We start from the raw sequence: 13751 nt of genomic DNA on the forward strand, positions 1-13751 counted from the left end.
TTTTAAATTATATTATTTTTTAGCTTATATTAATGAGTGATTAATATCAATAAGAATTGAAAATTATGTCCCACACTCAAGACCATGATTTGTATCAATATGTAGTGGTTCCAGTTGATAGATTATATGGATTAATCCGACAGTTGGTTGAACATATATTTCAAAAATCATGACCAATTACTGCAAAGTTACAAATATAGAAAACATTTACAAACATTAAGTTCATATAGTATGAACATGCATGTACATATACAGAATTTGAAAACTAATAGGAATAACAATGTGCTTAGCAATCTCTGGTGCATGATACAATAATTTTGTAATAACTACCAAAATCCATCTCATTAAGTTTATAAGCTCATTCATACTTCGTATATAAAGTACGAGTACCAAATTGTTATGAACTGAATCAATGATTGATAAGAAAATGCATAACCATTTCATTAATCAGCTAAATTAATCTGCTGGCTACTGTTATTAGTAATTACTTGTATATCGCCATTGATGCATAATTTCGCTGCATTATTGTGCAACCTCCTTGTGAAATCTCGATTATCTATATTTAATTAAGTACTCCCTCCGTTTCATATAAATATTCGAGTTAAAGACATAGTGCTATTCCATGATGATTCAGTGTTATAGTATTTTGATAGTTCGTAGCTTTCATCTCCATTATGACCAAGTTATGCACTTCAAACCAAATCTTTCACCATTTTCTTTCAATTTACTACACAAACCCATCTCTCTGTTTTTCTACTGCACACAAACATTCATCCCAGAAAACCCAAAACCTTTCATTCTCAAACAATGCATTGCACTTTTGCAATCATCTGCTTCTTCCAATCACAAACTCAAACAAATTCATGCTTTTTCTATCAAACATGGTGTCCCATTACACAACCCTCTTCTTGCCAAACACCTAATCTTCTTCTCTGTTTCTCTTTCCAAATCCATGGATTATGCCCAGAAAATCTTCTCCCAAATTCAAACCCCTAATATTTTCACCTGGAATACCATGATTAGAGGTTATGCTTTCAGTGAAAACCCTAAACCAGCCATTGATTTGTATACCCAGATGAGAGCAGTTCATCTTGTTGAGCCTGATACACATACTTACCCTTTTTTATTGAAGGCAACTTCTAAGTTGTTGGATTTGAAGTTGGGGGAAAAGGTGCATTGTGTTGTAATTAAAACTGGGTTTGATTCTTTAGTTTTTGTGCAAAATGGGTTGGTGCATTTGTATGCTACTTGTGAATACCCTGATAGTGCATACAAGGTGTTTGATAAAATGCCTGTTAGAAATCTTGTGACTTGGAATTCTGTGATAAATGGGTTTGCTTTGAATGGGAAGCCTCATGAAGTTCTGGATTTTTTTAGGCAGATGACCTTGAAAGGTGTTGAGCCTGATGGGTTTACAATGGTGAGCTTGTTATGTGCTTGCGCCGAGCTTGGTGCATTGGCATTGGGTAGGAGAGTACATGTTTACATGTGTAAGGTTGGCTTGAATGAGAATTTGCACGCAGTGAACGCGCTTTTAGATTTTTATGCAAAATGTGGGAGAATTAGGGAAGCAGAAATGGTTTTCGATCAGATGAGAGAAAGAAGTGTGGTATCTTGGACGTCTTTGATTGTTGGGTTAGCTGTGAATGGGTTTGGAAGTGAAGCAATTCGGCTTTTCGAGGAGATGGAAGTGCAAGAACTGGCACCAACTGATATCACCTTAGTTGGAGTCTTGTATGCTTGTAGTCACTGTGGAATGGTGGATAAAGGATTTGATTATTTCAATCAGATGAAAGACAAGTATGGAATTACGCCGAGGATTGAGCATTATGGTTGTATGGTTGATCTACTTGGTAGAGCAGGAAAGGTGAAAGAAGCGTATGAATTCATTAAAGACATGCCAATGCAACCAAATGCTGTTATTTGGAGGACATTATTAGGTGCATGCTCACTGCATGGGCATCTAGCTCTTGCACAAACTGCAAGGTCTAAACTTTTAGAATTAGACCCTAAGCATTGTGGCGATTATGTGCTTCTCTCGAATCTCTATGCATCCGAGCATCGTTGGACTGATGTCCAGCAACTGAGGGCCAAAATGGTGGAGGAAGGAGTTAGGAAAACACCGGGATTCAGCCTTGTTGAGTTGAGGAATCGTGTTCATGAGTTTGTTATGGGAGATCGATCTCATCCTCAGGACAAAGAAATATACGCGATGTTAAGAGAGATCACAAAGGTCCTAAGACTGGAGGGCTATGTGCCTCATACAGTAAATGTGCTAGCTGACATTGAAGAGGAAGAAAAAGAGACTGCCTTGACATATCACAGTGAAAAGATTGCTATTGCTTTTATGCTCATTAATACTTTGCCAGGAACTCCAATAACAATAATCAAGAACCTAAGGGTGTGTGCTGATTGCCACCTTGCTATTAAGCTCATATCCAAGATTTTCGACCGTGAAATCGTTGTTAGGGATCGAAGTAGATTCCATCATTTCAAACATGGATCTTGCTCTTGTAGAGATTATTGGTGATCATTTGTAAGACGTGAAGTTTTCAATATTACGTAGTAAAAATCTTGTGCTACTATTTTTATTTATTTTTTTAATTATTATTTTCCCTTTTAGTTATATGGCAAATGCCAATAATCAATGTGGAATTATTCAATTGTAAAATTAGATCAAATAGGTTTAGGTCATACATGGACAATTCTTGTATTTTCTCTTGTTATATTTATTTCTTAATTGTGTAAGTTTAGAATTATTTTTTCTAAAACTTTAGATATGTACCAAAATTGTTAATCTACGATTTAGCAAAAACTTTCTATATTCTCGTGTAATACGAGTAATAGTAGTAGTCATACACTAATACTCGACATACTCAAAATTAGCTTTTAATAAGACGGTCTCATTCTAACCCATTACGAGACATTAAAAATATTTATTTTTCCGAGGATTATATTTAAATCCATAAACCCGAGTAAAGGAAACAAAACAAGAATCCGCGAACTTAAACTCCAGAAAAACAAACACAAACACAAACAGTTCGAAAAGAAGCAGCCATGCGAATACGATCAGTAGCAGTTCAACTTGTCATCTTCTCGATCATCTCTTTCTCTCTCCTCTCGATCTTCGCCGAAGAACAGCAATTCGACATTGATGGAAAAGTGATTGATTTGGACGATTCAAACTTTGATTCTGCGATTTCAACCTTCGATTATGTCTTCGTCGATTTCTACGCCCCTTGGTGTGGTCACTGCAAGCGTCTCTCTCCTGAGGTCCTCCTTCTCTCTCCTATTGTTTTTCTGCTTTTTTAGATCTTCTTATTGTACTCTATTATTTCCTTGATTTTCCTTAATTTAGTTATAATTGGTTTTTTTGAGTGTGCTTTGATAATTAGGGTTTTTTCTGTTTGATATCGAGTATAATTTTGTGGATAATTGGCGAAAAGTTTTTACTTTTTATTATTGTGTTTTTCTTTTACTGAATTTGATGCAAAATGTCGATTATACATGTCTGATTTGAGTGTAGTTGAGATCTATTAGGAGCAGAGGTTCTGTCTATTTGAGATAATCTTTACCAATCTTCAAATTTGTGTATCAGTAGTTTGTTTCGAGGCGATACGATTTGTTGCTTGAATTGTTCATGCTACCAATTGTTATACATTAGCAATTTCTAATGTTTTCTGTATCCCTTTGAGTTTGGTAGAGTTTTGTGCTGATGTCGTAAATTCAAATAGTGCAACGATTGCAAGTGACATGATTCTACTTATGCTTAAGAAAGCTATCCTACTATACCGAAGTAGTAGTGATGAATAATGATTTAGGATGCCTAGATCAAAATTGTGAATGTTAATTAACTAGTTAGATTAATTAGCTATTTAAATTGATTGGACTTTTCAAGATATTCTTATTCTATATAAGTGATAGGGACCGGAGAATGTTGGAATGGAAACTTCAAATTTTATTATGGTTTTATATTAGAATTATGTCATATCCTTGATCATGGGTAAAATCAATAAGGGAACTTGTATATCTGTATGGAGGGGATAAATGGATCATATAGAAATAGATTATATACACTTTTTAATACTAATCGATCATTTCGATTTGAATGAGAATCATTTTGAACTTTAAGAAGAGTAATCTGTGGAAAAAATCTGTATGTTTGCAATTTCGCATTATAATTTACGGAGTAAAACACTAGGTGAGTAGATGCACCTTTCTTCAATTCTTCTGTTTGTCCACCCCCAGCTTGCCCCAAATAACAAATAAATCTACAATTTGATTCTTAATCTGTGATAATAATTCTAACATATTCAATTTTGTCATGTACTCGTACCCAATTAATACTATTATGAAAACAGAAGTTGATCACTTAAACCAAAGATATTCATGTTTCTGAATTTTATATGCAGTTGGATGCAGCAGCTGCTGCCCTTGCTGGACTGGAGAAGCCCATTGTGATTGCTAAAATTGATGCTGACAAGTACAGACGTGTTGGTGATAAATATGAGATTGAGTATGTAATTGGTCTTTTTCAGATGAACACCTTATGTAATTTTTGAATTTAGTAGGGCTTATTGTACCGTTTACAACTTTACAATATGCAATTGCAAGTTGTATAATACTATTCCGTCCAAAAACTGTGTTTAATTCTCTGCTCTGGATCTGTCAGTGAATATTTCTGGGATAAGTTACTCCAGCTAATCTTGCATAATTAATTTATTAAGGTGATTTATTTGGTTAGTAATAATTCTGCTTTTCATTGTTATTCAGTGGCTTTCCAACTCTGAAGCTCTTCATGCATGGTGTTCCTGTTGATTATAATGGACCGAGGAAGGCTGATTTACTTGTCCGTTTTTTAAAGAAATTTGTTGCTCCGGATGTATCTATTCTCGATTCAGACACTGCTATTAGTAACTTTGTTGAAGAAGCTGGTTCTCATTTTCCCATCTATGTCGGCTTTGGAATGGATGAGTCTGTCATATCCAAGTTTGCCATCAAATACAAGAAACAGGCATGGTTTTCAGTGGCAAAGGATTTTTCAGATAGTGTTATGGAATCGTATGATTTTGACAAAGTACCAGCTCTAGTGTCTCTCCATCCAGCTTACGATGAGAAAAACATATTCTATGGGCCTTTTGACGGTAGGTTCTTATTCAGATCATCAAATTGACCAAATCTTTTTATTTTTGTTGGCAATATCCCTTGCTTTAAATAAGACCATGGAAACAGGAGCAAAATTGCTGAAAATTGTTGGAATTGCACATCAGTGATTGATCTGTGAAAATTGTTGGATTTGCACATCAGTGACTGATTTAATGCCCGATCTGTGATTTTGGTTGAGCACCTTTCAGATCCATTTTCCATCCCTTTTCTTTTGTTACAGTCTTTATAGCGTGCAGTGTTTAGGAATTGGGATTATAGGCTAGTAAAAAAAAAAAAATTTAAAAGAGTTTACTCTATAGGTGAAGGTGTTGTAGTTGTATTGTTTATTTGTTTGGTTCCATTAGCATCAGGTCCCTTTGTCTTACTTCTACAATTTGCAATTTGCATTTTAGGGGAAAAGAAAAAGAAAAAAAAAAGGTTTGCTTTCTTGCTATGTGTAAACGTGGAGTTTTGGAACTAACAGATGTGAACTTTAATGTGTACATATCAAGAAAATGCTTAGTTGACCTGTTTATCATGTGCAGATCAATTCATGGAGGAGTTCATTAAGCAAAATGTATTGCCCTTGTGTTTGCCTATAAATTCTGACGCATTGAAGTTGTTGAGAGATGAAGATAGGAAAATTGTTTTGACTTTTGTGGAGGATGAGAATGATGATAAAACGAAACAGCTGGTAAAGTTATTGAAGGCTGCTGCTTCTGCTAATCGTGATTATTTATTTGCTTATGCTGGTCTTCAGCAGTTTCCGGACTTCGTTGAGACATTTGAGATCAGTAAAAAAACTAAATTTCCAAAAATGGTTGTTTGGGATGGAAATGAGGAGTATTTCAATGTAAGTTATCGTATAATCTCCCTTATCTGCATCTAGCCTTTGCAAAGATCATGCTTCTCAAAAAAAAAAAAAAAATGTCATGCTTCTCAAAATATAACAGCAATAATAGCTACTATAAACACTATTAATGGCTTGGTTGCAAGCTTACATAGTTACATTTACTTAGTTTGCGGGACAATTAGTGAGACTTACTATTCTTGTTATTATAGATTTTGGATTCGGGTGATGTAAGAGTGCAGAAATCCTAACACCTAATCCTTTTCTGTCCAGGTAATTGATTCAGAGAGTATCGGTGATGATGATCAGGGTTCCGCCATAACACACTTTCTCGAAGGATATAAAGAAGGAAGGACAATATCAAAAAAGATTAGTGGCCCATCATTCATGCAGTTCCTGAATTCCATGATTGGCCTCAAATTAGTTTTCCTCATTGTTTTCCTGGTAGCTGTCATGATGATAATACAAACTCTTGGTAAAGAAGATGAAGATAATGCTAGTGCACAGCCTTTGAGACCTGATAGCAGTGAAGCACAAAGATCAGGTGACAAGGAAGACTAGGAAATATATGTAACTTCAAGATTATCTCTTCAATCGTGATTGGACTTAAAGTTGGAGCAGGATTGCTTAGAGAAAGACAGACGAGTTTCTAACAGCTTCACCTAGTGGTTCCTCGAGCTTTTGCCTTTGGTATCAGAATCTGCCATCACGTTTGGCGTCAAATTATGAGGTCACCCCCATTGTTGCTGCTAACTTATGGCGTCAAATTATAGGTCATCCCAGTGTTGCTGCTAACTTATTGTGCTTTGTAACATTTTTCTTGGTTTTACCTTTGTTCATTTTGTACGAAGTATCATTAATGGTTCTGCTTCCTTTTTTTTTTTTTTTTTTTTAAATTACAGTGTCAAATGCAAGTAAAGAAAAATGAAACAGAATTTTGATCCATCCAATGTTTAGATTTGTTGTATGAGTACTTAATAAAAGAATGAAGTTAAATCTATTAAGTAAATTATGCAATAAAGCACCGCTATATAATTGTATTCTACTTGCAAAGTTTAACAGTTTTTTACTAGCAAAGTTGTGAGTTCGAACCAGTTTTGTGTGTTGGGACTAAGGAGGGAGTTCAATCCACAACCCATAAACTAAGTAGACCAGTTTAGAGTGGGTTGTATTTGGGGCAAATCCAAATAGTTGTGTAGGGCTTAGGCTGAGTCGAATTGAACCAGTGATCATATGTAGATTAGTAGATAAGATTCTCAAATACTCCGAACGTTACCATTTGTATCTTTATCGAAACCTATGTTGGATCAATTTGCCACAAGATTACATCAAATTAGACCAGAAAAAGAAACAAATACTATTCGGAAGTTGTAATCTTAATTAAAAGCAACTAACTTATATTGGGTATTTAGAGGAGGTGGATCCCATAAACAAAAGTGGTCCAAGTTCAAGAGACATTTAGTTAACCAAATACATCTGCACAAAATCATTTATTTGTACAGATAATGTTGATGAGGTTTGAGGACCGAGAATAATCTAGTACTCAATTATTTCATTTTTTTATTTTGGGATAAACATTTTTTTTTTTTTTTTTTGAAAGAAAACTTGTTATCTCTGTATTCAATTGGCATCTTGGCATATTCATTATCCAATCATTATTTTAATTTGTACAAAATAATCCAATTTTCCCTCTAAAATAATAATAATTACAGTAAAAAAAAAAAACTCAAAATAATAATAATAAAAAAAAAAACGGAAGCACATTGTTTTGTTTGTCTAGTGTCCTCTGTTTTCTTCCCTGTCTAAATCTTCAAAATCTGCAAACAATCTAAAAAATTCTGGCAATTCCCTTTTCAATTTGCAGATGGAAGCTGATGTTTCCATCCTTAGAAAACCTAATTTCCTTTCTTCCTGATTAGAGAATCTGCAGTTTAATTAGGTCAAAATTAGAGCTTTCCCTTTCTGGGTTTATTTGCAAGCTGATTCCTTTTAAGTTGACAATCCTGTTTTTTCTTATTTCTTGGAACCCGAGACTTGTGAGTCAACCTTTTTAAGTTAAACCCTCAAAAAAAATTCCTCAACTTTTCTGGGTTTCTTGTAAAAAAATCGTTACAAGATCAGATTTGGGTATTTTCTATTGAATAATAATTGATATGGGTCTTAAGATTTCAAGAGAAATCTTATTTTGTTGTATATATTTCATCGTGATGCTGAGTTTCTCTTCTGCTTCTGTTGTTCTGATTGGAACAAATTTCACAGTCAAATTTGATGATATTGAAGCAAATTTTGGTGAGTTTTAAATCTTAATCCTTGCATTACAGTTCAAAATAAACATTTTTTTATTTTTATTATTTTTGGGATTATTGATTTTATGTTAGGGAATTCTAGTTTGATTTGAAATTATGCTATCTGGGTAAGTTCTAATATCATGAATTTATGATTGGTAATTTCAGCACAACCTTTGGGGCTTACTGGTATGTGTGGAAGATTGTCCATGGCAGAGCCAATTAATGGTTGTTCACCATTGAAGAATAGTGTTGAGCTTGATGGAAATTGTTCATCTCCGATTGCATTGATTGTTAGAGGTGGATGTAGCTTTGAGAATAAGATTAGAAGGGCACAGAAGGCAGGTTTTGAAGCTGTAATTATCTATGATAATGAGGATGGTGGTGGTTTGGTTGCAAGTAATTCTCTTTTTCATTTTGTCTAATTTAATTGAATCAGTTTTTATTGTGTGTGTTGTATGAATTACTTGCTCGAATCGAACTCGAAAACAATGGATTGGGGTTTTGTTGAATTTTGCTCCTGCTTATGTAGTTGATTTTGATGGCATAATTGAGTTTAGGAGGCTGAATTAGCACATATTGATGTCGAATTTCCAACCATTGTTGATAGTTGGAATTGAATTGTGGGAGTATTAGCTTATCTGAAACTAGGTAGAGTTAAAATACAGAAGTTGCATTGGTCTTCCGGATTATTGGTTCTTTGTTGTAATTTCCCTTTGGAATTATGGATCGAGGACCAAGCTGCGAAGAGTATAGGAAAGTTTTGGAAATTATTGACTGGGATTTTCACTTTTATGCTTGTAAACCATATGTTTATGTTATGAATCTGTTTGTATATTTTATGAATTAGTTATGTGATGGAAGATATTCTTCGGATATATTTTAGGGGTATATAAATGTATTTATGTAAGTAAATATTCGCTTTGATTTAGGTTTCCTAATGACTTGTGTCGTATGTCTTGTAAGTTGTAACCCTATCTTTGTAACCCTATATATTGATGATCAATTGTTTACATTCCTCAAGGAAGTTTACACAATTTAACATTATGTTGCAACATTTTAACGAATTGTTTTCTGGCAATGCAGTGGCAGGAAACTCTGCTGGTATAAATATCCATGCTGTATTTGTTTCAAAAGCAACCGGACATAAGTTGAGGACCTATGCTGGCCCTGATGTGGAAGTGTGGATGTTTGCTAGCTATGAAAGTTCTGCGTGGTCGATAATGGCAATTTCTTTCATTTCTCTTCTGGCAATGTCTGCGGTGCTGGCTACTTGTTTCTTTGTTAGAAGGCACCGTGTTAGGCGGGAAAGACCTCAAGGTAGGGTTCGAGAATTCCATGGGATGAGTAGCCGTTTAGTTAAAGCTATGCCGAGCTTAGTATTCACATCTGTAACGGAGGAGAATTGCACAGCATCAACATGCGCTATCTGCCTTGAGGACTACAGAGTTGGAGACAAGCTCCGGATTCTGCCATGTCGCCATAGTAAGTGTGCCTATAGAGATGTTCCTTTGTATTTGTCTTTGCTTGTGAGTATTTGCTTTAGGTAATATTGCACCCTAATTCTAATTCTTATGGAGATTCTATATGGTATATGATACACCGTGTATCACAACATCAATAGAAGCTAATTTGAGTATTTGCCACCACATTGATGCACAAGAAGCGAGAATCTGGGATGTATTTATAACTAATATTCTGTTAATCTTTAAAAACATAGCGCTACATGGTACCCTGTAATTCCTTTGTCCAGTTCTATTCTACTTTTTAAAAAATGGATTAGTAGCGGAAGCTGTTTTTGCCTAATATGGTTCTTGTTAACCTATTAGGAATTCTCTTGAACGGTTATTCTGATTATCCTGTACCAATCATCAGTTTTGACTTTTCGAGAGATGATGGAACGGGAACTTGTTTCCCTTGCTCATCATATCGAAAAGTTTTATGGGTTCGTTGGTTGTAACACCAAGGTTCATAATAGGTCTGGTAAAATTACGGAGTAAAAAATTAAATTAAGCTGATTACTTGAGTTTGTTCTACGGCTTCTACCAGATTCGTATGATAAATTGATAATAGGATAATTTTACTTATTTGCTTGATGTGCTTTCAAGTATAAAATAGCAGTTTTCTTTGGTGGCCACGGAGGATCTAACTAGTGATGTTGTGAATTTTGCAGAATTTCACACATTTTGTGTGGATGCTTGGCTCACTTCATGGAGAACATTTTGTCCGGTTTGCAAACGAGATGCAAGGACTAGCACTGGTGAACCTCCGGCTTCAGAATCTACACCATTGCTCTCGTCCAATCCATCATCTGCTGCTTCTTCACCGTTTTCTTCATTCAGGTCATCATCTGTGCGTTCCTCTGCTATACAAATAGCTTCACCAAGTCCAAGATCCCGTGCAACATCTCATTATCCTTCTGTTTCAAGTAGCCCTCAAATACCTCGTCCTCTCAACTCATATCATAACCAACAATCTCCTTCAATGAGTTTGAGTCGAAGTTCATTAGACCTTAGGAATATGTCCTCCCAAAGGTCATACGCCTCTCAGTATTATTCTCCAGGTTCTCTGGGCTATCCGTCTGTATCACCTCTCAATACTAGATACGTGTCTCCGTATGTTCCAAGTCCTAGTAATGCTTCATCAAGCTATCTTGGATCTTCTTCTATGAGATACCCGACTCCATTGCATTACAGTGAATCTGCAGCAAGTTTTTCACCATATAGTTCTGCACAATCCCTTCCTGGATGTTGATTTATGAGTGGTACGTGAAAGTAGTGTACTAGTATGTGAATTCTGCCATGTAACTGTCATTTTAGATACTAAAACTGTGCAGATCTTTCTGACCTCTAACTTATACCCGTTTGATCCTTGCCATGGTGCTGAATTCTGTGTATATCGTAGCCTAGGGTAGAGTTGAGTTTTGCTCCCTTTTATTTTAATCCTTTTAGCCCCCGCTTGATGATGAGTTATCTTGTGTTGGTTTCCAGAGTTGAGGCTCCAATGTTTGCACAAACTATTATACAAATTACCATTAGTGAATGAAGATTATTATTTTGTTCATGTCTTTGTCGAATAAGCTCATTGATTACAGTGCTTGTATATGCTAAGCTCCGGACCAGCTTACTGTTTATTTTTATTTTGTTATTTTTAAGGTTCATGTTAGTCTTGTTCTGTAAACAACAGTTTTTTTGCAGTGTAATTGGAAATAATAAGGTACTGGATTTGGTGTTCTTTATTGTATTTCCAGTCTTTCCACATAACAGGTTAGATTACTTCTATTCAGATTATTTTAATTTAGCATTCTATTGCATTTAAAATCTTATGTTAACAATTTGGAGCAAGAAATTTGGGTTACACAGGCCGTGTTCCTGCGTGTATCAGTTTTATATCTGAATAGACCATCATCAGTATAACAACAGTACATATGAAATAGACTTAGAAATTAGGCGACATAATAGAATATACGATGGTATGCATGAATGATGGATGATGCTTGGTGTCTGAGCTGATGAGATCCAAGCAGTCATTACTTTGTTTTTCATGGACATTCCAAGAGAGGAAGTAGGGTATGTGATATTCTCATGGCTGTGATTTGTAGACGTAGAATGCTCGATTCACGAGCTGCTTCTGCTGCCTTGTGCTGCGCTTCTTGTTACTGACCCCTGAAGTGGGTGGTGTTGCTGCATTTTAGTGTCACATTCTTTCCCTGCTGGCTTTTAGGACCCCAAGAAACTTCACCATATATTTTTCAATCAACTTGGATCTAAAGTGGAAAACGACATAATTGGCTTCCTTCCTTTTGGACTCTGCACCATTAAGATAATTTTGTCCGAGAATGGTATATTTTTACTATCACTATATTAAAGTTTTACAGTTGATTTTGTACGTCTGTCTCTATTGGGTTATTCACGCTTTTCCCAATTGTGGACACATTATTTGGTACTTGGTACCAGACTAGCAGTGTAGCACAAGTACCAAATAGTCTCATTCAGTCTCACAAGGTCAAGATATATTTATTATTATTATTATTATTATTATTAAAAAAAAAACCCTACAAAGTCAATCAATTTACAAGAAATTGGTGGGGAGCCGAGATGCAATCTGGGCCCCCACCCCTCTAGCTATAGCGAACCCGATCCCGCTGAAGATGTGAGCAGCTGCACGAGCACCAATATCCTGAGTTTTAGCGAACGCCTGAACCCATCATCCTTCTCTAATTCACGATATCAGTCAATATTTTGAAGTTATGCATCGATGCAAACATAGCAAGATTTGATCAATGGGGATTGGTGAAATTTGTATCTGTAAATAATGTAAAAATCAACTAAAAATGGATTAAAGAGATTTTGTTTTAAAATTATTTCAAAATTCCAAAGAACCTGTTTGTTGTTATTATGATTAGTGAATTCAGATGATCATCTTATCACAAAAATTAATTTTGCATTAGCCAGTAATAAATTAGCCAAACAAATGCTTAGAATTGGATATATGAGATAGTTTAGCCTCTTGAAATTGGGCCATATGAGATGGGCTACCCAAAAATGAGTTTCGGACTATGCGAAATAGAGTAACTGAACACTGTGAGGTATGGGCCATTGAATAGAGACTATGATTGTGGGCTTGGACGGTTTGGACCTCATCCATTAAAACTTGATGCTTAAAGCCTTGTTTTAGTACGCGAATGGGCATGTTTAGATGAACATACTTGAACACATTATATCTTTAGAGGTAATCATAAATTGCAAATATTATTGGCGAAATTTGATCGCATGTCTTTGATACATTAGCCCTGCACGCTTATGTATATAATTAATGATTATATTACACATTAAGGTACAAACTTATCACTTTCTTTAATTTTATTTTGTAGATATTTATAAAGATATAAACTTTTACTTATAATGAACTTATGATAATATCAAGTCTCTATAAGTAAGCAAAAACTTAATGATGGAAGCATAGTTGGTAAGTGCTTGATGGTGAGGATGGACGTGAAACATTCATACGTGTATAATTCTCGTATTGAGTTGCGTATTTATTACTTTATGCCTTTTTCTTATTAAGGTGACAACGATTAATACAACCATTATGTATTTATTTATGTATTTATGTATGTATAAAATTATATTTCTTATTTGATTTTTATTGGTACGATGTTAAGTTTTTGTTGTCTCCTTCGTATTAAGTACGACTAGGAGCTCTGCCAATGTAGATGAAATCATGTATTATATTGTTTCTTTGCAAGTTTTCGTGTAGATAAGAGGACAAGTTTGTTGTAGGCTGCTATATTAGTTTATACTTTATACCGTACAAGTAATATAATCAACAAATTAAGTTGATAAAATGAATTCAAATTTGTCCCTCTCAACTACACAACTCAACCTAGAGAAAGAAAATATATTATACAGATTTATATACGTAGTATAATTAATCTATCACCAATATTGACAAAATATTCATTTTTTAGC

The 13751-nt window shown here is 34.8% G+C and overlaps 3 protein-coding genes across 3 annotated transcripts; all 3 read left to right on the top strand.

Annotated features, from left to right (window-relative positions):
• Nucleotides 1-30: 30 nt before the first annotated feature.
• Nucleotides 31-2759, top strand: LOC110714085 (pentatricopeptide repeat-containing protein At4g21065-like). Its single transcript, XM_021892555.1, has one exon. It carries the CDS (start codon nt 623-625, stop codon nt 2528-2530), a length of 1908 nt encoding a protein of 635 aa, XP_021748247.1. The 5' UTR covers nt 31-622; the 3' UTR covers nt 2531-2759.
• Nucleotides 2760-2966: 207 nt separating this feature from the next.
• On the top strand, nt 2967-6995 carry LOC110714116 (protein disulfide-isomerase 5-2-like). The gene is made up of 5 exons (XM_021892589.1): nt 2967-3273; nt 4413-4516; nt 4774-5144; nt 5691-5998; nt 6269-6995. The coding sequence occupies exons 1-5, from the start codon at nt 3058-3060 to the stop codon at nt 6554-6556; spliced, it is 1287 nt and encodes a 428-aa protein (XP_021748281.1). The 5' UTR covers nt 2967-3057; the 3' UTR covers nt 6557-6995.
• A 510-nt stretch (nt 6996-7505) lies between these two features.
• Nucleotides 7506-11523, top strand: LOC110713979 (receptor homology region, transmembrane domain- and RING domain-containing protein 2-like). Its single transcript, XM_021892434.1, has 4 exons — nt 7506-8284; nt 8449-8679; nt 9367-9765; nt 10454-11523. Exons 1-4 carry the CDS (start codon nt 8149-8151, stop codon nt 11032-11034), a joined length of 1347 nt encoding a protein of 448 aa, XP_021748126.1. The 5' UTR covers nt 7506-8148; the 3' UTR covers nt 11035-11523.
• Nucleotides 11524-13751: the final 2228 nt, after the last annotated feature.

The sequence above is a fragment of the Chenopodium quinoa genome, unplaced genomic scaffold (assembly GCF_001683475.1).
Source record: "Chenopodium quinoa cultivar QQ74 unplaced genomic scaffold, ASM168347v1, whole genome shotgun sequence".
Taxonomy (NCBI): Eukaryota; Viridiplantae; Streptophyta; class Magnoliopsida; order Caryophyllales; family Amaranthaceae; genus Chenopodium; species Chenopodium quinoa.